General features: G+C 35.8%; 4 protein-coding genes across 5 annotated transcripts in view; 3 read left to right on the top strand and 1 right to left on the bottom strand.

Annotated features, from left to right (window-relative positions):
• vdac3 (voltage-dependent anion channel 3) overlaps window positions 1-7069 on the bottom strand; it is a 14161-nt gene extending 7092 nt beyond the window's left edge. The window contains exons 1-4 of one of the 2 annotated variants that reach the window (XM_084086703.1): window positions 6967-7058; window positions 4497-4584; window positions 1240-1311; window positions 169-218 (exon numbers count right to left, since the gene is read on the bottom strand). In XM_084086703.1, the coding sequence (XP_083942829.1) occupies window positions 169-218; window positions 1240-1311; window positions 4497-4581 (207 nt within the window). In that variant the 5' untranslated portion in view covers window positions 4582-4584; window positions 6967-7058. Of the gene's footprint in view, window positions 1-168; window positions 219-1239; window positions 1312-4496; window positions 4585-6966 lie in introns of both variants that reach the window. The other variant, XM_084086704.1, reaches the window with a different exon arrangement.
• A 333-nt stretch (window positions 7070-7402) lies between these two features.
• Window positions 7403-15331, top strand: enkd1 (enkurin domain containing 1). The gene is made up of 8 exons (XM_084087737.1): window positions 7403-7514; window positions 9546-9637; window positions 10200-10427; window positions 11010-11182; window positions 12062-12208; window positions 12806-12948; window positions 13685-13821; window positions 13907-15331. Exons 2-8 carry the CDS (start codon window positions 9553-9555, stop codon window positions 14065-14067), a joined length of 1074 nt encoding a protein of 357 aa, XP_083943863.1. The 5' UTR covers window positions 7403-7514; window positions 9546-9552; the 3' UTR covers window positions 14068-15331.
• Window positions 15332-15580: 249 nt separating this feature from the next.
• Window positions 15581-21002, top strand: polb (polymerase (DNA directed), beta). Its single transcript, XM_084086326.1, has 14 exons — window positions 15581-15784; window positions 16202-16259; window positions 16368-16434; window positions 16524-16598; window positions 16778-16836; window positions 16927-16976; window positions 17053-17104; window positions 17719-17773; window positions 17855-17927; window positions 18007-18077; window positions 18410-18496; window positions 18574-18641; window positions 19369-19508; window positions 19704-21002. The coding sequence occupies exons 1-14, from the start codon at window positions 15622-15624 to the stop codon at window positions 19796-19798; spliced, it is 1113 nt and encodes a 370-aa protein (XP_083942452.1). The 5' UTR covers window positions 15581-15621; the 3' UTR covers window positions 19799-21002.
• A 1358-nt stretch (window positions 21003-22360) lies between these two features.
• Window positions 22361-24038, top strand: LOC311098535 (dynein light chain 1, cytoplasmic-like; the record flags this gene model as incomplete). The annotated part of the gene is made up of 3 exons (XM_084138768.1): window positions 22361-22501; window positions 22885-23037; window positions 23975-24038. The coding sequence occupies exons 1-3, from the start codon at window positions 22368-22370 to the stop codon at window positions 24036-24038; spliced, it is 351 nt and encodes a 116-aa protein (XP_083994894.1). The 5' UTR covers window positions 22361-22367.
• Between the last annotated feature and the right edge of the window lie 542 nt (window positions 24039-24580).

Here is a 24580-nt window from a genome sequence, read left to right as displayed (position 1 = left end):
AAAAAAGAGCAAGAGTGACGAGGAAAATAACTCTTGCATAAAAGCACACAGTGAAGATATCAGAGGACAGAGCCACGATACTTCGACATCCACCATGATCATCAGTCATGTGCCGTCGACACGTGTGCATTTAGTCTGTTAGAAACAGAGAGAAAAAGAGCAACTCACAACTCCACTCTGAGACTTGGTCTTCAGGTCCAGCTTAACGGTTCCAAAGCCTGAGAGAGAGAGAGAGAGACAGAGAGAGAGAGAGAGAGAGAGAGAGAGAGAGAGAGAGAGAGAGAGAGAGATTATGAGCTAAAAGTTTTGTATCATATAAAAAAATCTATGTTCATATAAAAGTTCATATGTTGTGGAAACTGTGATACATGTTGTTTTTATTCTTTGATGAATAGAAAGTGCAAAAGAATGGCATTTATTTTAAATAGAATCTTTTGTAACATTATAAATGTCTTTACTGTCACTTTTAATCAATTTCATGCATCCTTGACAAACAAAAATATTAAGTTCCTTAAAAATCTTAAAATGTTAAATGTACTTATGTGACTATCTACAATCCCTCTTGTTCTTGTGGCATTGAATAAAAAAGCATCCAAGTCAACTAAATGCATAAAGCTGAGAATCTTAAAATGAAAAAATATAATCCTGTCTCATCCATCAGATAATGACTAATAATAAAATTGATTTTGAGTTCATTTTACAGTCTAATCGTATCTATGAAGATGCTCTCAATCTGTGTGGAAGTCAATGTTTCCAGAGAGTGTTATTATGATTCCCATGAGTCTCAGGGAAGGAAACAAGACGGCCTATTTCTTCTAGAACTCTTTCCTGTCGTTTAACCCTTGACATGAACCCATCTGTCAGAGGGCAGTATTATCTGTCGTGTTAGTAATATAATATTACAATGAGCAGCTGCAAAACATCTACATACAGAAATATAACTGCATTCATTCTGTATATGAGACCCTGGACCACAAAACCAGTCACATGGGTCATTTTTTTTAAATTGAGATTTATACATCATATGAAAGCTGAATAAATAAGCTTCACATTGATGTGTGGTTTGTTATGATAGACAATATTTGCCTGAGATACAACTATTGAAACTCTAGACTGGTGACGTGATCCAGGGTCACATATATGATATATACTGTATATATATATATATTAGCTGCTCCATATACTGTATATACTATTAAACAATGAATAGTTTGTGTTGATGTTTATGACAACACTCACCATATCCTTTGCTGAAGATATCTTTGGCAGATTTGCCGAGGTCAGCGTATGCAGGAGGGACGGCCATGTTTGCTGGACAGAAAGAGACAAGAAGACACTTTAGACCGAGTCTTTAGAGTCGAGTCCTCAGCCGTGTGACATCATGCACGAGAAGTTGTGCAACATGTTTACAACGGTCTACAACTACCAGCAGCAGTACACAGTTCAGTCTCACACACACACGGTTCAGTCTCACACACACACGGTTCAGTCTCACACACACACGGTTCAGTCTCACACACACACGGTCGGTTCAGTCTCACACACACACGCAGCTAGGACAGTCACGGCGCTGGAAGCTGCATGCTAGCACAGGTGTTGTGCAACGTTTGCTCTTACCGTTTTAGCATCAGCTGCTGATGTCACATGCTAACGCTCATCATTACACACACTTAAGGTCCTTGCACACCGAGTCCGAAATTTTCGTATGCATTTTTTCGTATTTGCCATTTGGTTGCTCTGAATTTTCAAAACACCAAAATGCTTGCGCTACAGATGCGAAAAACGCAGAAAATTGAACCCGATACGATTTTTTTTTTTGACGGACGAAAGTTTCGGAGGCAGTGTGTGTGTGTGTGTAAACGTGATTGACACACCTGAGGTCGTACTTATGTTTTAACGTGCGAAAATTTCGGACGAGAATAATGCAAGGAGCTTTACACTGAAGGACATGAGCGGCGTCAGACTAGCATCAACTACAGCAAAGTGTGTTTCTGTGCTCACACACACACAACAAAAGCTCTGGGGCTGGTTTCACAAAGATAGACTTTGACTATGGCTTAGATATAGTAGATAGTCAGACTTCAGATAGACATCTAAATCAGACCGTTGCACAAAGCACTTAAGACTCTGATTCTCTTAAGTAGGACTACACTGCAATGCATTCTGGGTAAAATAAGACACTATTCAAAACAAAAAACATGGCAGATCAAGTAAGCGCATTCAACCGCTCAGTGCAGTTTACCCCAGCGGAAAATATGTGTTTGTTGGAGGACTATAACAGTTACAAGGACATTTTACTTGGGAAATTTAGCGGAGAATGTAGTAACAAGAAGAAATGTTTCAATTATGAGCCATTTTCCCTTTTCTTTTCGCTGTTTGTAATGTAACTGATTGTTTTGCTGGTTGCCAAGGTAACATAGAGTCTTAGACAGGGGTGGGCAAACTTTTTGGCTCAAGGGCCACACTGGGTTTTAAAATTTGACAGAGGGCCGGCCCAGTAGCAGATTATGAAACTCGATCTCATGAAAGTGCGTATCTATACCACGAATTTTATTTCTCGTGCCATTTATACGGCAAAAATGTTTTTTGCGTGCATATGCTACGCACTGTAAACCCTTTGGTTAGGATTAGGGGTGCGGAGTGCGTGCCTATTACACGCCATAAAGTGCGTATCATATGCACGCGAAAACTGCGTATAATAAGCACTACAAATACAATTCGTGGTTATTCGCACATTCATGAGATCGGGCTGAGCAAACACATTTACGTTGTGGCAACGTCTGCGCGAAATTCAACAACTGAGAGACGACATTCTGACAATACATTTTTTATGCTAGATATCCCCCATTTAGCATGTTATGTTTTGAGGTTAATTTTTAATTAGTCAGATGTTAGATAATTATAGCCTATACTTTTTAAATATTGTTTATCCTTATTATTATTTAATGGGCCTAACAGTATATTAGAAACAAAACACCTGCAAGTGTACACTTAGAAGAGTAAAAATGACAGAAGGTTACGTTAATTTAACTTTATTAAAACTGCATAGCCTATGGCAATCAATTTGCACTTCCAAAAGTCATACATTAGTGGAAAAAAACGAAATAAACGAATATACAAATTTATTTTAAGAATAATAAAATAAAACATAAAAAGCAAAGGCAGATCAGACCATTTAATGAACAAAACCGGGTTCTGTACATGGCAGACAGGGGAGCGTAGTCGAAAGCCGGGCGATAAAGGTCGGTAAACGGAATCAGTCAGGATACATCCACAAATCAGAGGAGCAAAGAAATAGCAGACAAATCAAAGGAAAAACTAAACGGGTGTGCAAGCGGTTACCAAAAATGTTTTTGTTTTTCTGTGAGTTTCCAAAAAAGGAAAAAACATTAACGTGCAACAAGTCTATGCGCTTAAGTCGCTGTCTGTTTGGTTTCCGTGGTGACGCGTCATTTCTTGTTAAGTGACGCACCGCAGCCACAACAGCGCTGAATGAATGATGATCTGCTTTTATGTCATTTTTCCTTTTTTACATTTGTTAGCTATGGCATGAAATATCTGATATTCCGATTGTCAAATATATGCAACGCAATATATATATATATAACGCAAAGTATTGCAAGAAAAAGGCAAAATGAATGCGATCTCAAGACAATTTTTTAAATACTCGACGGGCCGGATTAAACAGCCTAACGGGCCGTATGTGGCCCGCGGGCCGTAGTTTGCCCACCCCTGGTCTTAGACCTAAGTTAGCCTGGGGGTAAGAGGTGTCTAATTTTTTTGGTCTAAATTAAATCAGTCTTAATTTTTGTGAAACAGTCTAACTTGCATTAGACTAGTCTATGAGCAAATTTTAGACTTGTCTAACGCTATAGACCGGCCTAAAATAGCTTTGTGAAACCGGCCCCAGGGTTCACTACAACTTCGTTCCACAGTATATTGTCTATTACCACTATTTTTTTAAAACAACATGTTTACAGTAATGCAAGTACAACTGAAGTGTATGGTGCATGTGTGTACCAGAGGGTTTTAAGCAAACCTGCACTGCTCGTATTTTTGAAAAAGCACTTACACTAATTATTTTGCACAAAAATGTGTTTTATTTGAGCTCCAAAGTGTCCAAGTCAGAATTTCAGCAGACTGGGTGAAATGAAAGATGCATTGCAGGTGTAATTCCTGTGAGCGTGGAGCTCTCCGTAGCAGAGTTACCATAAACACCAGCTTTTCGAGGTCATGAGAGACGTTGGAAAGAAATATCTGACATAGACAAGGTTAGTAAAGTGATTTCTATCACAGTAGCATCATGTTAACAGGCACTTTAAGTCTTGTGGCGATACAGTATTTTGCCCCATAGACTTCTTGCATTATAAGTGCAGGACTGTAAACGAGATTTTTGTTTTTTTTACATCATGATTGATGAGTCATCTATCTATCTATACATCTATTCATCTATCCATCTATCTATCCATCTATCCATCTACCTATCCGTAACTCACCGCATGTGTTCGGCTTGCAGTGATGGCAGGTCTCACTGCCTCCTTTCACTTGTGTCTGTCTCTGCTTCTGTCCTTTCTCAGACATGATCTGGGGTCAGAGATCACAATCAAACACACACCGTAAACCACCGCGCGCCGACTCCCTACATGACAGATCGAGGGTCAGTGAGGTCAGGACGAGGGCATCGCCATGGCAACCTCTGCAGTGACAGAGGGGGTCGCCATGGCAACCTCTGCCCTTGGGAAAGGGGGCGGATTGCAGGTGACGGGATCCTGAGACGAAACCTCTACAGAGCGTGTCCCACTCCTTCCCCCAGATCCCGAGACACACACTCCAAAAATAGACTCATCTGACACCGGTGCTGCATGTGACGCGAGGCGTTACGAAATGGGGAATGTTTTCCTCAACACCGAACACTTTGACACCAGGATGCATCATCGGTTCTTTCTTAAGAAACAACAAATTTCACTTTTATCAGATCTGTTTAAAATAATGCATGCATTGCATGAACGACTCATATCAGTGTTTTAAAAAAAGATCTATTCTAGATCTAATGGCGGTCGCCATGTTGAGATCACATGACCAGCCGAATACTACTCATTTAATCTCTGTGACTGTTGCATGCTGATTGGACCACTGCTGTCTCGGCTATAGTGAACAATAAACACTGAATCAGAGCAGCTTTAAAAGCTATTTAAAATCCACTGCTGTACCTGCTATTCGTCATTCACTAAAACATCTCGCATGGTCTCAGGCTGGAGCCAGACAGTCATCAATCAAGAACAAATCCACTGAACATCCCCAGTCAGAGGCTCATGGGAAAACACACAATCTCAATGACGATCCAGAGCAAAAGCTGTACGTGTGCCGTATAGAGCACTAAACATGATTAATCATGCAAAACATCTGCGTTAAGAGCTTACTCTTTATTATGCAATCATATTCTGGCTGTTACGTGTCTTTAAGTTGTAAGCTTGTTTATTGTGCACATCCATATGTTTTGACTGATTCACATACAGAGGATTATTATACAAGTTAACCAATGTGCAGAATTGATTATTTTTTAATATTGGTTTATATCTGCTTTATGGCACAATAATAACTAACCCTTGCAATGCATAAGTTAATAAAAAATACTCCAATTTCACTGCTCAGCTGAGAATAAATAGCTGTTAAAAAAGGTATTTATGCCAGCAATACGTTAAAAAAGTAACTTTATCTGTGAACAAAGTTACTTTTTAAATGCATGTAATAGAGTTGTGCTCTAGAGACAAACCAGATGGTGACATTTATTAGCAGAATCAATAATCAATGAAGCAGAAAAGTGCAAATGTCTGTAAAAATATCATCTGTACACTAGACACTTTCCATATAATTCTGGACAAACCACTCCAACACACATGCATACATACTATACTATTAAATACTATTTATATAAAACTCTTTAATGCATAAACAACATAAAGCTGCTATGGTTCCATTTTTAAATCACATTTTGCAATGTTTACATTGAGTTCTGCTTGACTATCAGTTTTGGTTTTTACTCACACCAAATGAATTAATTAACGCTTCAGTGAGCTTTTTACAGTGTCATAATGTTTTTATTATAACAGTTATTAGCCCAAAATAATAATAATATATATTTTTTACATTTGCATATTATTAAATTATAATCGTTAACACGTTTACAACTCCTAACTATCAAAATAACTTGTTTATAATGTAGATTTGTAGATGAAAACAATGACAGAGCAGAGAACAATAGCAGACGTCACAATGAGTTCAATGCGTGCAAAACACGATACACAACATACACACATTTACGATCTGAGACTGTTTTAGTGGATTTTATCATGTTTTTGAATCATTAAGATTCCCAACACACACAAAGAAAGAAAGAAAGTCGCTCAAGGCTGCATAACCATCGCGCATTATAGACGCGACGCACGCACGCACAACGCCCAGATAACAGATAACGAATAACGGGAGCAGCTTGATATCTTAAAGACCAATAATCAGTATCAATGAGAGCGTTTGCTGCTTTAGTGAGCGGGTTTATTGGTTTATCCTGATCGTTATGTCAGAGGCAGCGCGCGGAACACAATCCGTTATTTTATAACGTTAACCGTCAAAATCAAAAAGTTACACGAGCAGTGTCCTTGATCAAACACTGACATACTGTATGTCAAACCACTTATATTAGACGCGTAATCGTCCAGTATGAGAATTAAAATGCGTGTTTTAGGAATAAAACGTAGATGGTGTGTAACAGTGATTTTATTATCATCAGTATTATAGTGTCATGACGTCTCTGCGGCCCTGAACCCGAACTGTCTCAATAACTACAGCTCCAGTGCACAAAATAACAACAGCGCTCCTTATTTCTCGGCAGAATTCAAAAGAGACTTTGAACACTTGTGTTTTTCTGGAGCATCGAGCAATGTTTCAGTGTAAATCAGTAAACCCTACCGTGTTTCGCCGTGTCGGTTTGCCTGACGGTGTTTCTGCACTACACTGAGGACACACTGAAGGAGAACGCGACGGAGGCGCGTGAACCGCGCATGCGCAGTCCGCAGCGTTTTCATCTTTCTCCTAGATTATGTAAACGTAAATTATTATTTTTCTTTATTTCGCAGCTCATATTTCTCTATTAAAAACATATTATTGTTTTCCCAGATCTTTCTCTCTAAATGAATTAATGCACTTTATTTAGACAGACGGATAGACAGACTGGAATATTCTTTAGAATCGGGTTCATGCTGAAAATATGAAGATAGGGACCATAAGGATAAATCTGAAACGCATACATAATTATCTTGTTAGCGTATTTATCGATATTTTGCACAATGTTTTGCAGTGAAGGCTCGTCTTACAAAACCGCTACTGTCTCTTTAAGACGTTACCATGGTGAAGCTTTGCGCTTGTTGGTAATGCGTCATCAGTCTGCGTGTAACCGAAAAATAGAGCTGATATCGCGCTTTATCTGCACAATTATTAAACTGAGGGTTTCATTAAAGGTAAGTTTCTTCAGGAGCTCGTTTTCATTGTATTTATTACCGTTTATGTTCACACACAGATTAATATGGCGCTTGATCATTCTGAATCGTGTATTATGTGAATCAGCAGGTGTTTACTAACGGCAAGAGTGATCAAATAATAAGTGAAAATGCAGTATATGCACATTATATAAATTAATCCTGTTTGCTAGAAACTGATATAAATAAATACATGCTTATTTTGTGGTAGTTAAGTTACCTGTTGACCTGCTGATCATTAGATAAGAGCATTATTAGATTATTAGGATATTAAGAGCGTTCAGGTCTGAATATAAAATAACTAATATATAATAAATATAACTTAATCTAAATAATAAGATAGACATTTATATATTTTATTTTAAACAAAAGATATTAATTATAAACCCTTTACTTATACAAACTACATTATGACCCTTCTAAAAAATAAGTTTAATTCAATGTCATTTTATGAAGTATATGAAGTAAAGCTATAAAGTAAAGTTCAAGTAGCCTATATTTTTAAGTATACTTTATGTAGTAAGTATACTAATATCAGTGTACTAGTAGTGTACTTGTAAGTATACTATTTCAATACTACTTAGGACTAAACTGGCCCACTTTCTAGTGTATAAAAGTATACTTTTAAGTATATTTTAAGTGTAACATTAGTAAACTGAGTACACAACTAGTTTACAACTACGTTTTTCATTTGTACTGCAACTATACTACAAGTTAACTTAGGTATACTGATAGTTTACTAGTCAATATTAATACTTGTAGCAAATTTTTTAGTTTATGAAAGTATACTTTGAAGTATACTCTTAGTAAACTACCAGTTTAGTAGTTGTATACTGCAAGTATACTTGTACGTTTTCTTTAAGTGAACTTAACATCATACTTACAGTTTACTATTTATATATTATCTTTGTACTTTAAGTATACTACTATGTTCCTGTTTAGGTAATAATTTTTATACTTGAAATTAAGTAAATTCATGTATACACTTCCAGGTCCGGTGGACTACACAAAAATTCACATTCTCGGATTTAGGAACATATCTGTTTTCTTTATAAATCAATATTTTCAAACAAATCTATTGTTTATAAGACAACATGTAAAACTTTGTGAAAAAAAAATTTAATAGGCTACTTAATCAAAAGAGGAAACACAACTACAACTACAAACCAAGTGTACGTAGATATAATTATAGCCTACTTTTATCTCGTTCAAAATATTGAGTGCAAGTATAGGCATACTTAGAGTTTTCTGTCAGTATAAGTCAAGTACACTTAAGTGCAATTTTAAGTATATTTCTGAGAAGTACTTAAAAAGTAGACTGAATGTATACACACTTGTTTTTAGTTTAAAAGAAGTATACTAATAGCACACTTGAATAAATGTTTACGCTTTATTTTAAGGTGACGTAGTTACATTGTACTTACTCAAATAATTACTGAATAATATTAATTAACTACATCATGTACTTACTATAGAATTACATTCGGGTTACTTGTAATTATGCATAAATTACTGCTATTATTGTAGTAAGTTGTACATGTAGTAACGTGTAACTACATCACCTTAAAACAAAGGGTAAGACTTTAAAATGAGGTTCATTATTTAACATGAACTAAGAATGAACAATACTTCCACAGCATTTCTTAATCTTAGTTAATATTAACTTCAACATTTACTAATACATTATTAAAATCAAAGGTTGTTTTTGTTAACATTAGTTAATGCACTGTGAACTAACATGAACAAACAATGAACAGCTGTATTTTTTATTAACTACTATTAACAAAGATTAATAAATACTGTAACAAATTGTTGGTTGGTTGGTTGGCTCATTGTTAGTTCATGTTAGTTAATACATTTACTAATGTTAACTAATGAACCTTATTGTAAAGTGTTACCAAAATGAAGTGTTACCGAATAAACTTCTTAATTGTAAGGGGAAACAAGTTTGTTGTTAAGTTTTATTTGTTGGCATACACTAGATGAATAAGTCTTGTGATGAATCCCCTGTAGCGGCAGTATGTGTGAAGGACCGTCTGCGATCTCTGGTCCCATTCCTCCAGACCCCACACTGTTTCCTGATTATTACAAGCGCCCGTCCTCTGGTAAGCCTGAACCTGTGATGTTCACTCATAGACTGTAAAAAAATATGGATGTAGTGTCTGTGACGTCACCCGTATGATGGCTATCGCCATCTGGCATCACGTCACTCCCGGATAACCAAAAATGGGCAAAGAGGCGGATTATCTGAGGTGACGTGACGCTAACAGACAGCAGACAAACGGCTAGTAGTGACATCAGCTGCAATCCACCTGTCAATCAAGTGGCCACACCCTTAATTATGCAGAACTTTAAGGCTTGATATAATTTAAATTGATGAGTTGTAAAAAAATTCACCCCCTCACAGTCGTCATGAAGGGCAAAATTAGCTATATAGACCAAACCACTTTTTGCACCAGGCTGTAAACATGTTTTTTTCTGATGTAAAGTTGGGCATTTTAACATGGGATTGACTCTTCTGCAGCCGGTCTCTAGTGGCCAGTCGATGAACTGCAGTTTAAGTCACTTCAGTGTTGGATTCAGGAGAGAGACAGGAAGGTTGCCGCTTGTGTTCACTCTGTTCCTCATGTGTGATCTTCATCTGATCTCTCTGTTGTGTTGGTGAAGCTCGTGGTCGGCTGGAGGGCAACAATCGGAGCGGCTCGTCTCCTCTTCTGAAGGGCCCGTTGGCCCCGGACCCCACGCTCCACCCCGGCTGCTACAGCGCCCGCTCCAGCCCTCGGCCCCGCATCGGTGCCAGCGCTGCTCACATCCTAGAGAGAGGGCAGAGGGGGGTTGTGGGAAACCTACTGAGACTGGAGGGAGTGGCGCTGAACCCCAGTCCAGCCAAACCTAGTGAGATCAGAACACAGTTACTGACATCGGGAAAATTCATGAGTTTTTGCTGCCTCCATATGGGCGAAACCCTAAAATTGAGTTAATGTTGAATTTCTAGACAGATAATGATTTATTATACACTTCAATTCAAAAGTTTGGCTTCAGTAAGAGTCTCTTCTGCTCACCAAGGCTCAAAAATACAGTAAAAACTATTTCAATTTAAAAGATCTGTTCAATTGTAATTTATTCCTGTGATCACATCATTACTCCAGTCTTCAGTGTCACATGATCCTTCAGAAATCATTCTAATATGATGATTTGATGCTCTAGAAACATTTATGATTATTATCAATGTTACTTCATATTTAGTTTTTCAGGGTTCAAAATAACAGTATTTATTTGAAATAGAAAGGTTTGTAATATTATAAATGTTTTACTGTCACTTTTGATCAATTTAACGCATCCTTGCTGAATAAAAGTATAATTTTTTTTTTTTTTTAAAGCCAAAACTTTTGTACACTGGTGTATGTTGCTCATTCTTTTAGTCTGCCTCCTCCTCTTCTTGGTTATCTCCATCTCCTCCTCGTTCTTCTCTGACAGAGCCTGTCGTACGGGACTTCGGGAAAGAAAATGTGCGCAAGCTGCGTGAAGTCCAGAAGCGGTTTCGAGAGCTGGAGGCGCAGAGGGAACATGCCAAACCGATGCCGGTTAAAGCTCTCTGGATCTCTCCGAAATACCAGGACGTCCCGTCCAGGGTAATGGCCCAGTTACAGGTGAGCGAGTTCGTTTACGCTTTCTTCCTCTGGTAAAGTCAAAGTGCAATAGAAGTGAGTTACTTTCCATTGAGTTTCATTAGTAGTTTGATATTAGACAGTTAATGCAGAGAAACAAAACATATGCAGAGTCTAAACATGCAATACCTCATTTATTGTTTGCAATTTTCTGTCATATATGTATAGATATATACTGTACAGTATTGTTATTATTGTTAACTAAAACTATTACAAATCGTTTTTGTTAATTGAAATGAAGCTGAACTTATTTGCTGAAAAACTTACACTTAAAAAACTTAAGAAATTAGAAATGGTGCCTTGACGACTGACGGAAATAAAATAAGTTTAAGCGAAAGTACTGAAATTACTAAAACAAAAACTGAAATAAAAATGAATTAACTTAAATAGAAAATGACTTAAAAACTAAAATTAAAATGAAAGCTGAAAACATAATAATAAAAGCTAATTCCAAATATTAATAAGATAGTATAATAGTATATGAATAATATTAAAAACACTGCTACTGTATATTTGCATTGAATGTCTTCACTATAATTTCATTAAAGAAATACATTTAGTACTTAATTACTAAAACTGTCGATAAATCAACTGTGATTGTGACAATTGTGCCACATTTCAACCTCATAAAGTGTTATAAAGTAACACCTGATGATAAATGCCATATATGCCTGATAAAAATTTTGTTACTCATTTGCAAGTATTTACACTGTGTGGGATTTCCTTGTTTTTTTTGATGAATAAAAATATAAGTTTCTTACTGATCCTGTCAATCAGCAGGAGCACTAAAACCAGAGTTCTAAAGCTGCGTCTCTGTGTATGTGTGTGTGTGTGTGTGTGTGTGTGTGTGTGTGTGTGCAGGAGACGAGCCCCTCGAAGAAAGCCGAGTTTCAGAAGTTCCTGAAGGCTCATTCTCAGTGTGGCGCTGGAGGTCGACCTTCACTTCGACGCTCAGAGAGCGGACCGTCAGTGTCACACACCGATCCTGCTGGAGACGCCGACTCTGAAGTGTGTAATATATTAACACTTTATATATGTGACCCTGGATCACGTCACCAGTCACAAGTCACGAGTCGCACAGGGATATTTGTGGCAATAGCCAACAATACATTGCATGGGTCAAAATTATTTTTCTTTTATGCCAAAAATCATGAGGATATTAAGTAAAGATCATGTTCCATGAAGATATTTAGTAAATTTCCTACCGTAAATATATAAAACATGTATTTATGTGAGTGAATGCTGCACAATCGCCAACATAAATGAACAACTTTAAAGGAGATTTTCTCAATGTTTCGATTTTTTGCACCCTCAGATTCCAGATGTTCAATAGTTGTATCTCAACCAATCATAACAAACCATACATCAATGAAAAGCTTATTTATGATGTATAAATCTCAATTTTATAAAAATTGACCCACGTGACTGGTTTTGTGGTCCAGGGTCACATATAATACACATATTATTCCAACACTGAAGTACTTACTCAGATCCTGATTCAACTCAGACATAGAACACATTATTCATCCTCTACTGTATTATGCGAGTAGCTTCTCTCTCATTGTGCGTGTTTACGTGTGTGTGTGTGTGTGTGTGTGTGTGTAGATGCACGTGAGAGGACACACGGTGGACTTTGTGAGTCATAACGCTCGTGCTGCGAGTAAGACGACCCTGAGGAGATCTCAGTCCGAGCAGAACCTCAGAGACAGAACTCCACCCAGCGCCGTCAAGGGGAAAGTGCCGGAATAGTGAGTCGCTGATTTACTCTAACATTCAAAAGTTTGAGGTCGGTACGGTTTTAAAAGTCTCTTCTGCTCACCAAAGGTGCATTTATTTGATCAAAAATACTGTAAAAACAGTAATAAAGTGAAATATTATTGCGATATAAAAGAACTGTTTTTATGTGTATATATAGTAAAGTGTAATTTATATCCTGTGATCAAAGCTGAATGTTCAGCATCATTACTCCAGTCTTCAGTGTCACATGATCCTTCAGAAATCATTCTAATATGATTTGATGATCAAGAAACATTTATGATTATTATCAATGTTCAGAACAGTTCATATTTTCCTGGAAACCGTGATACATTTTATTTTTCATGATTCTTTGATGAATAGAACATTTAAAAGAACAGCATTTATTTGAAATAGAATCTTTTGTAACATTATAAATGTCTTTACTGTCACTTTCTGATCATTATAAATGTGTCGTTGCAGAATAAAAATATAAATTCCTAAACTCTTGAACATTAGTATATAATCTTGGAGTTTGATTTCTCATTATTCTCAGAGGAGGCTGTCATTACTGTAATAAAGTATTGAGAATATTGTTTGTTTGTTTATTAAAATCAGGCTGTACATTTTCTCAATGCAAAGTAGAATTTGTACCGTTTTACACACATTTTCACGGCTATGCACTGTAGGTACTGGACTTAATGCTTAGTTTTGGGTTAAACTTTGACCTTCTCTCATTTGGTCTGTTAGTCTGGAGCAGAGGAAGATGCAGTGGAAGAAAGAGGAGGAGGAGAAGAGGAGAAACACTCCTGATCCCTCCATTCCTGCCGGACACACACGGATGTGTGAGAGAGAGAGACAGGAGACGCTGCAGTCGCTCAAAGAGAGTACGTCTCCTTCAACACTGTCCCTTTACATCTGTCGTTTCTAATTATTGATGATTTGTGTGTGTGTGTGTGTGTGTGTGTGTAGCTCACAGGTCTCTGGTCAGTGATCTGCAGTCTCTCTCGATGAAAGCCGACACTCTGGGTCTTCGCTCTCGGCGCGCTGGACTCGATCAGCGACTCTCAGAAGTCGAGGAGGCCATTAAAATCTTCTCACGCGACAAAGTCTACGTGAAAGTGGACTCTTAAACACAACACTCGTGTCAGGCTGTTAAACACAACACTCGTGTCAGGCTGTTAAACACAACACTCGTGGCTGTTTCTTCTATATTTATGTATTTATTAGTTTGCAGTAGTTCTTCAGTGTCCTGAGTTTGAATGCATGACGTTCATTTGTGACTAAATATTACGCATATTAGTGGTAGAAATCATTGATTTTCTTTTCTTTGCTATCATATTATTCTGCATTCATGTGTTGGTGAATAATATTTATGAGATTAAAAAGTCATAGTTATTAAATTAAAGGTTGAAATGATGACAAAAAAAGTTAAAATCATGAGAATACAGTCAAAATTATGAGATTAAAAAATCTAAATGATGACATACAAATTATCTCATAATTTTGAATTTTATATCAAAACAATGAGTTCATATAACATAATTTTGACTTTTTATCTCATAATTATGACTGTAATAATTATGATTTTTAATCTCATAATTTAGATTTTTTATTTTATAATTATGAGCTAATTTATCAAATTTTTGACATTTTAATCTAATAATTTTTACTTTTTATTTTATAATTATGAGTCAATATATCATAATTTGTATTTTTATCTCATAATTGTGACTGTATATCATAAAAATATTATAATTTTGACTTTTTAATCTCATAATTTTGACTGTATCTCATAATTACAATTTAGTATGTCATAATTTTGACCTTTTATGTAATAATTGACATTTAATGTCATAATTTTCATTGACCAAAGCATGATTCATTGATTTATTTTTCTTATGTGGCAAAATTTGGTTTCCACAGTATTCTGTGGATTTGTTTGACAGTTCAGAGTTGTTTGTAAATGAGGGAATTATACTTTTAGACTGTAATTAAAGTGTTTCCACTGCCATGTACAGTAACAGTTGTTGAATGTCTACTATGGCAAGGTGCTGACCTCTAAATGAATGCTGTATTAGCAAATCTTTGTTCAATAGTTTTGATGTTTCATTGAAATTAATTTTAGTATTGCATTATGACAGTGGTGCTTGTTTTGACTGTAATATCACATAACGCATGCTGTTCAGTAATATCACCAACCACAAAAACTTCATAGTGACTATCTTTGTAGATCAGATGAATAAATACACCGTGTTTTATTTATAATGCACATGTTTTATAAAGTGGCCCAAAATATGTTTGCATCAAACTTCTGAATGTCATTGCATTATTACACTACATAAAAATAAAAACAATGAATGCTTATTGTCATTTAATAAACTGGTGTTGCAGTTATTTATTTATTTATTTGTGGGTGTATGAAATCAATTCACACAATATATTATATATTATAAAAATATATTTTTGATCATTAAGAACCTTATTTTGGTCATATATTTTGCTTTAAACGTGTTCTTATGCTATCTTTCTTAATGATAAATTCAGATGAAAAAAGAATTACATTTTGAGGCTAGTGTGGGCGTGCCAGTTTTATAAATATTAAAAAAGGCTTCTAATTGGGCGAAGAATATAACAGGAGGGGCGTCTTTAAGCCACGCCCCCCATCTTGCGTGGCTACAGTGCTAATGCTAAGGCTTTGTCCTGTAGTGTTGAACACTTGCTCGGCTGTCGTCTTGAAAGTGAAAACAAACACATATATTCATACATATTATAAATCACTCTCAGCTATGAGCAAACGAAAAGCGCCACAAGAATCTCTGAACGAAGGGATCACAGATTTCCTCACAGGTGAGTTTTGTTGTGACAGCTCAGGTTAGCATGTGGCTAAGCTAACTGGACCTTTAAATGCTGAATGAATGGAAATAGATCGGTTTTGTTGACATAAAGTCCGTTTAAAACAAGAAATTTCACTTTAGTGGGGTATTAGACCTGGATTTACACCTGAGTGGAGATTAAAACATCAATGATCCCCATTTTTGTTTACCATTTAATACATGCTAGCAAAGGTAAAGTTTCAAGATTAATGATCCACTAAAAATAACAAAGTTTATATTTATTTTTTAAAATCATTTTTTTTATATATGATCTCCTGGTTGTTTTGTTTGTTTATTTGATAATGTCTAATATGAAATATCGTTTTATAGTAAGATTTTGCAGCTAATACACTGAGATTTATGTAAACTCTTAATGGTCTTTCTCTTTCAGAGTTAGCCAATTATGAGAGAAATGTCAACAGAGCCATCCATAAATACAATGCTTACAGGTAAGATAGTTTTATCTAATGTGTCTAATAATGTAAGATATAATATCATAACTAGACATATGTCACATGTAACCTATATTTATCCCCCGTCTGGTGTTTTGTGTTCAGAAAAGCAGCGTCTGTGATCTCCAAATATCCACAGAAGATCAAAAATGGGACAGAAGCAAAGAAACTGGTACAGACTCTGTTTTTACTAGCATTAGTGTCCTGAAAAGTGAGTAAAACATATTTGACTTGATGAAAAATTGCCTTTTTTCCTCTCAGGATGGAGTTGGTGCAAAGATAGCAGAGAAAATTGATGAGTTTTTAACAACAGGAAAACTGCGTAAGCTGGAAAAGGTATTGGAGAAGTGCATGTTTTTATAGATGATTTAATCTCTGGGCCTGTTTAAGAAACATATCACTGTCACATAGAGAGTTTAGCTATCATAAAAAAAAATAATAATAATAAAATAAATAAAAAATATATATATATATATATATGATTGTGACATGCTCTTGTTTGGTTTGTTCTGTAGATTCGTAATGACGACACAAGCTCCTCCATCAACTTCTTAACCAGAGTGACTGGAATCGGGTACGAAGCTCTTGATTTGAAGTGTTCAGTCAGTAATGATGACATTAGTGTTGTGTAAAACTCAATTCAGACTCATCCTCTCTGTTCTAGTCCCGCTGCGGCCAGGAAGTTTTTTGACGAGGGCGTCAGGAACCTGGAAGGTTTGTCTGTGTTCATTTGCAGAACTGTGTTCATTTAACGTCACATGCTTGTTTTAATTCTCATCTGATGCTTTAGATCTGAAGAAGATCGAACACAAACTCAACCACCATCAGCAGATCGGCTTAAAGTAAGTCTCGATTTTAAACTTATAGAAAATATGATCATAATATATGTTAATATATTCAATTTTTGACTTTTTATCTCATAATTATGACTTCATGTAATAATTATGATTTTTAATCTCATAATTTTGACTGTTTATTTCATTATTATCAGTTGATATATCATAATTTTGACTTTAATCTCAGTTTTAACTTTTTATTTCATGATCATGAGTTTACTTTTCCCTAATTTTGACCTTTTTATGTTGCAGTTGACTTATATATCATAATTTTTAGTGTTTATTTCATAATTATGAGCTAATATATCATAATTTGACTTTTTAATCTCAGAATTTTTACTTTTTACTTCATAATTATGAGCTAATTTATCATAATTTTCATTTTTTAATCTAATAATTTTTACTTTTTATCTCATAATTATGACTGAAAGATGAATGTTATAAATGTGTACTACATTATTATTATTAAATTAATTTTTAATTTCAATCAAATAATTTATTTTAATCAATAAAAAATGTATTGTAATCAATTTATTAAATTTTATATTTGATTTGTGAATTATATGTATTTCTCCTGAATGTATTCTGTTCTTTATTGATGGCATCTTCATCTCTTAAAGGTACTTTGATGAATTCGAGAAGAGAATCCCTCGTGCAGAAATGCAGCAAATGGAGGTTGGAGTTTCTTCTTGACGAGTATCACAGATGCACATGTGTAGAGTCTCACTGTACTGATGTTGTTACTGATGTTTGCAGACTCTGATACTCAAAGAACTGGATCTGGTGGACCCCGAGTACATCGGCACGATCTGTGGCAGCTACAGGAGAGGTGATCATCCTTCTCATCCAGATATTTCATACATCACGTATCATCTAAATGTGCCATAACTGCGTTTGTGAATGTTCAGGAGCCGAGTCGAGTGGTGATATTGATATTCTGCTGACCCATCCGGACTTCACCTCTCAGTCCGAGAAACAGGTACACGGACCGTTTTGAACACTTTAGGAACATTTAAAGGGGTGGTTGAATATGATTTCACAAGCTCTTGAAGCTCCGCCCCCTGTGCCGGGAGCAGCAGCTCATTTGCATTTAAAGGAACAGACACAAAACGGTGCGTTTTTGCTCACCCTCAAAAAGTGACAACTTTTACATGCTATATAAAAATATCTGTGGGGTATTTTGAGCTAACTCTTCACACACACACACTCTGGGGACATTTATTTTACATTTTGTGAAAATGGCATTATAGGACCATTTTAATGCATGAAGTGTTTCCCTCTCGTAACTCCTGCTGGGATTCTGTCTTTCAGCCGAAGCTTCTTCATGCTGTCGTGGAGCATCTGGAGTCCATCGGCTTCATCACCGACACGCTGTCTAAAGGAGACACTAAGTTCATGGTGAGTCTCTGTCTGCCTCAGTGTGTGTGTCTCTGAAATAATAAATGAATGATAAATAATGTGTGTTATTTCCTCAGGGTGTGTGTCAGCTGCAGAGAGAAGACGAGGATGAGGAAGAATGTTTTCACCGCCGTATTGACATCAGGTTCATACTGAGCATTTGCTGATATCTGTATTGGTGTGATTGTTAGACCCAGTTCACTCTGCTTTCCAGCGTTTAGTATCATTGATATACTATTATACTAGGTTTTTATCAGTGTTTTTAATTAGTTGTTATTTTTATATTTTCATTTTATTTATAGTTAATGTTTTAGCGATTCTTTTTTTTTTTTTTTTAAATGTCTAAATAGGTTTTATTAATTAGTTTTAGTTATTTTAATACTTCAAGTTAAAATAAACAAAAATGAGAAATGTTGCTTTGCAACTATTAAGTGATTGTTTTCATTTTATTTCAGTTAACGTTTATTTTTATTTGTGTCTTGCCGTCTTTTTAACAGATGTTATATGGGACGTTGTGATTTTGCTAATTATTTTATAAATATTTTGCATGCATTTTAATTCAGACTTCATGGAATATAAAAAATTTACATTATGTACAATTAACATTTTTATTTTATTGTTTGTTTTTTTTTGACGTTTCAGCATTATTACAGGTTCTTAAAAACAATTGAAAGTAAAAAAACGTAATTATTTTGAATGACACATTACTAAATAGACAAAATTTTAAAATTGACCAAAATTTTTTATCATACACATGACTAATCTAAAATCTAATATCTCATATTATAAAACTAAATTCTAAAATGCACAATCTTTCCTGGCATGAGTTTTTCCAGTGTATTCCTCATGTCTTTCTCTCTCTGGTTCTGCAGGCTCATTCCTAAAGATCAGTATTTCTGCGGAGTGCTGTACTTCACCGGCAGTGACATATTCAACAAGAACATGAGGACTCACGCACTGGAGAAGGGCTTCACGCTCAACGAGTACACCATCCGGCCACTGGGCGTCACTGGTGAGAGAAACACACACTTACACATCACAGCAGAGAAGAACGTGCTGGAAGCTTGTGCAGACTTTGAGTTTCTATCCATCCAAACGTCTAGTTTACTTGGTGCTGATTTACTTTGTTCATCTGGTGACTTGTTCTTTCCTATGATGGAGATTATATCTATAGAACCTGAAGTCACATGAGCTCTGTTTCACACAGGTGTGGCTGGAGAGCCTCTGCTGGTGGACAGTGAGAAGGACATCTTTGACTACATCCAGTGGAAATACAAGGAACCAAAGGAACGCAGCGAGTGAAGCCATGAGAGACAAAACTGCAAACTCAAAAACTGTGTGTGTGTGTGTGATGTTCAAATATTCTACTAGTGTATTTTAATAGTAGAAGAGACATTTAGGGAAAGGTGTGTGTGTGTAAATTTTAAAGGTCAGAAATCCGCTATTTCACAGTAGTCGATGGTGCTTTTTTTTTTAATGTATATTGTTTTAAATCCAGGTCAGAAATTAGTTTGAGTGAACTGAGAAATGACATTAATGCTGTGACAATAGCTATTAGATTGTCATCCTCTCAGAAACATGTCTTTATTTCAAAATACTTGACACTGGTATGAAAGAAAGAAAGTGAACTGAAAATATATGAATGATGATTGTCTGTGGTTGTGTTATTTAAAGTCGGAAAATGATCCATTGTGATGTTATTGGGATATTTTTATTTGGAAAATAGATAGTCTACCATATCATGACACGAAAGATTGTGAGGAAATTTGGGTTTTGCATTAAAATTCCCACACATCAGTTCAGGTCTGTTTTGTGAATAATCAATTGTTCTTATATGATGATATACAGACTTTTTGCTGAGAATACAGTGAACAGAATTGTCTCATAGTTTTTATCGTTTTTTATCACCTACCTGTATGTGGTCCTGTCATTCAAGCTTTTGTGATGCACATTACACACCTTGATTTTGACAAGTTAAAATCTTATCTTGCTTATTCTTGTAAAAATACAGTTGGTTTTGGTTTCAGTTCAAGCATGTTATTGTGCCATGACACTTACTGATATGTGAGGGCTTTTGTTTTTAGTTGATAATTTTTACAGTGTCATGTGTCTACTCACAGGACAGTAACATATCAACACCAGTTTGTATCTCTGGTACCTCTTTTTATCTTTAAAAAAACTATTGCAATATCTATCTGTCAATGATAGTGTGCAAATGTCAGGATGAACACTGGCATCTATAGTTAGTGATTAAGAATTATACATATCAAAAATGTTCAGATTATTGGGTGATCAGAAACGTGGTCCTATTAGTTATGTTCGGGTAATCAGAAATGAGGCATTTAAAACTACACTGAACAGCGATACGCTGTTACTCATTTCACACGAGAAGTACTTAATGCTACCTTTGATAGAAAAACTACCTTTTTTAATTCTGTTGTTGATACAAAATTTATTATGGATTTTCCACACAGTTATACTTCGGAATAAAGAAGATATGCCTGTAGATATTCATGTGACTTATGGCATTTCATGAAGGAATGTATTACCAGTCAAGCTGCTCTTGCAAACCCTGTAATCTGATTGCATTTGTACCTGAGGACATTCATTGCACATGGAAAACACAGCCAATGAGAGACATGAGTAAGAGTACACTTATTTAGACACATTCCTACCTTACAGGTACTTTTGATCAGGAACAAGCATTGAGCTATTTCATAACTCTCTGTGATCGCTACAGGAATAAGGTAAGAATATTTTAAATGATCTACAGCATAACAAGAAAATCAACACTAAATCTTTATTTTTTTCTTTCAAACAACATACTAATAATTTAAACTTTCATTTTAATTGGTGAGCTTAAAACTATTGTCAAAGTCAGTACAATATAAAAACGTGCAAAACACATGAATCTTTTTTTATGACTTTGTCATGCAGGAAATGCTTTAGTCATTTGATTTCTTTTGTTTCATCTGTTATAATTTATTTAAAGGTGCACTTAGTATTTCTTAATTTATCAAACACTTGTAACTGACTTCAAATAGAGTACATCTAGAAGGACAACGCTAAGTGAAAGCTATGCTTTTGTGCAATGCCGCATTCATAGCAATAGATATGTTGGTTTAACAAAGCCCAAATGTAGACCGTCACTCACTCCTATAGCAGGGGTTGGCAGATAAGTTTGGCATTGGGCCTAAAAACATTTTCGCCACTGGATAGCGGGCCAGAACATAGTCAAAGGATAATGTAAGAAATTAATTGATGAAAAGTGCAACCAGAATTGCATGTGACAGACTGTTACAGTGTCTTCTGTAACTGGTAGTGAGCTGTTACTGTAGAAGGACAGTCATTAACAAAAAGCCATATTTGTGTGGCGGTGTCCGGGTTTTACACTGGATAAATGAATAAAGCAGTAGTGACACTTAACCTGGCAAGTATCTTCATTCACCAACGTGCAACAGACGCTTGCTAAAACACACATATGTGGGAGATGCAGAATGGATAAAAATAACTCAAAAAATAAAAGAGGACTTGAATAAGCCCATTAATGGCATGTTTGAGTCATGCTCTTAACAAACTATGTTTTATAGGAATGTTTTATAACTAGTTACTCTTTCCATATGAATAATAAATGTGTATCTTTTTAATTGGCTTGTTACACAATGGAGCCTAACTAATTGTAATAATTATTTAACATAGCCTACTTTTAACTAGTATCTTTCTTTCTCTTTCTCTTTCCACTTAAAACTTTCATACGGCTTTGTAAAGCCAACATCATAGTTTGTCCCAATGAACTCATCTAGAGCAATTACTGTGACTAGATTGAAGAGGGTGTTCCCAGATTGAGCCCTATTTGTTTTACAGAACCACCATGTCTGACAGAAAGGCCGTGATCAAGAATGCGGACATGTCCGAGGAGATGCAGCAGGACGCTGTGGAGTGCGCCACACAGGCGCTGGAGAAGTACAACATCGAGAGGGACATCGCTGCCTACATCAAGAAGGAAAATAACAATGTTCCAGTGTTTGTTTGTTTCACTTTCTATTTACTGAGAGAATAGACAGTCATGGGGGAGACAGAGGGAATGAGGTGGGAACAAGAAATTACCAAAGTTTCTCTCCGTCAAACACTTATAAATTCTGATTATTTTACAGACATTACTCAAATAAGCAAAGCAGGAATAACTCTGAGCTGAGTGAGTGAGTGGAGGCGGGGCTCATTTGCATATTCATAGAACCGCGAATACTAAATGAGCCAAGGGTGTCGAGTTACATTCAAGATATTTTAAGGCTTGACAGATTTTTTGAATTTTGAGTTTTAAGGGATACAGTTATTGACTTTAAGTGTTTTTCCTTGATGTGAATTATGAAATGTATTAATTTACAGGAGTTTGACAAAAAGTACAACCCCGTCTGGCATTGCATCGTGGGAAGGAACTTCGGGAGTTCCGTGACTCCCGAGACCAAACACTTCATCTACTTCTACCTGGGTCAGGTGGCCATCCTGCTCTTCAAGAGTGGCACAGCACCAAAAGAAGAAAGGTTTTGCTGTTTGATTTTTACAATGAGAAATTGTGGTTCTTGATTGAATTCTGATGTCAGTGGATAATGAAATGAATTTGTTAACTGCTGTAATACAGCCAATTTGATTCAGTAAAATACTGTTATTTCATTAAACGGTTAAATTATGTACATTTAAGCACTTGCAGTAAATTTACAGCAGTTAATAGTAAACCTGTTCTCTGAAAAGCAGTGCATGGGTGCAGGGTCTCTTTAACCCGATTTCACGAGTTCTCTTCAGAAAAGTTGATGGGCCTATACAAAATAAGCCATGGTGAAGAAGGACACTGTTCAAGGTAAGTGTATTTCTGTGTTTTTAGCCTATTTTATCATGTTGCACCCAACAGTGTCCTCCGAACTCTCGTAAGGCAAATTCTTACACCTCGAATGTGCTTTATTTTTCTAATAATTCAATGGCCAATCGTCATTTATTACGCTTATACTATATGGTTAACACACATAGGCCTACAGATATTGTGTGGATGTTTCCAGATGTTTTATTCTATTTAATTGAATTCCATTTATTTACCGCTTTTTACAATAGCCTAAAGATAATTTCAAAACAGAAAAAGCATCTTTCTAATGTTCTAACACTTTTCAGGTTTTTGATCTTAACTTGTGTGTAAGGATTCATTTTTTGTGCATCTCATCCCAAGTCTCCATTACTAATTCCAAAACGTAATTTTATAGCTAGCAACTGAGGTTTGAGCCACTGATATGAAGACATAAGGGGCCGTTCACACACAGGTTTTGACATACACGCAGTAGAAAGACGTGTTTGAACGTTGCGCTCGCGTCTTTTACTATGATGAATGAAATGTGCCACTTTCAAGGCTTCCATGAGATGGCGAGTGGATAGTGCCACGGATTGCCTACTTGTGAACCTGTGAACTGTGTCTTTTGAACCGGTTCATTTTAGTGAACTGATTCATGAACCAGTTCACCAAATTGGACTGAACCGTCTGAAACGGTCCGTGGCTTGAATCAGCACAGATATAGAAGTTACTTAATCAAAACTCACTTTCGGACATGCCTGACAGTCACTCTGTTTTGAAATGAGCCAATATCCAAGAGTATATCATGCTAGTTAGTTCAACAGCACATTGAGAACAGTCTTTTGGACAAATCCGACATGCTGAGAACTGTCATAAAGAGGACACATGTATGTTTCTGTTAAGTGTTCCCTGTTTGTTTGGACTTTTTTATTGTATTGCTATTGTTTCTTGTGTCTAGTTTTGTAGTCCTTTTGTTAAATTTGTTCTGAGGTATGTCTTTTTAATTATATATAGCCCTTGTGTTTCCATGTTGTTGGTCAGGTCTTCTGTCATGTGGCGAGCTCTCGGAGAGATGGATCCAAATGCAGAAGATAAAATAAAGTAATATCAAAATACACATTTTAGCTTGTGGTTCATGTGTCTTTCTGCTATATAATACTGATTTTTATAACATAAATGCAAGAATAACTAATATTGTCACACAAAAGCTATGACATTTTAAAAATATAGTTATTTTTGAAAAAATATAT

This window comes from Abramis brama, assembly GCF_963993115.1.
Source record: "Abramis brama genome assembly, chromosome: 16".
In the NCBI taxonomy this organism is placed as follows: Eukaryota; Metazoa; Chordata; class Actinopteri; order Cypriniformes; family Leuciscidae; genus Abramis; species Abramis brama.
This window is presented reverse-complemented; position numbering and strand designations above follow the sequence as displayed.

Excerpts from the sequence above, each read along its gene's own strand:
- enkd1 (XM_084087737.1), top strand. The coding sequence starts at position 9,553 with ATGTGTGAAGGACCGTCTGCGATCTCTGGTCCCATTCCTCCAGACCCC. Across the intron at positions 12,209-12,805 it reads CTGGAGACGCCGACTCTGAA|ATGCACGTGAGAGGACACAC; the intron begins GTGTGTAATATA and ends GTGTGTGTGTAG. Across the intron at positions 12,949-13,684 it reads AAGGGGAAAGTGCCGGAATA|TCTGGAGCAGAGGAAGATGC; the intron begins GTGAGTCGCTGA and ends TTGGTCTGTTAG.
- polb (XM_084086326.1), top strand. The coding sequence starts at position 15,622 with ATGCTAAGGCTTTGTCCTGTAGTGTTGAACACTTGCTCGGCTGTCGTC. Across the intron at positions 17,774-17,854 it reads CAGAAATGCAGCAAATGGAG|ACTCTGATACTCAAAGAACT; the intron begins GTTGGAGTTTCT and ends TGATGTTTGCAG. Across the intron at positions 18,497-18,573 it reads AAGGAGACACTAAGTTCATG|GGTGTGTGTCAGCTGCAGAG; the intron begins GTGAGTCTCTGT and ends TTATTTCCTCAG.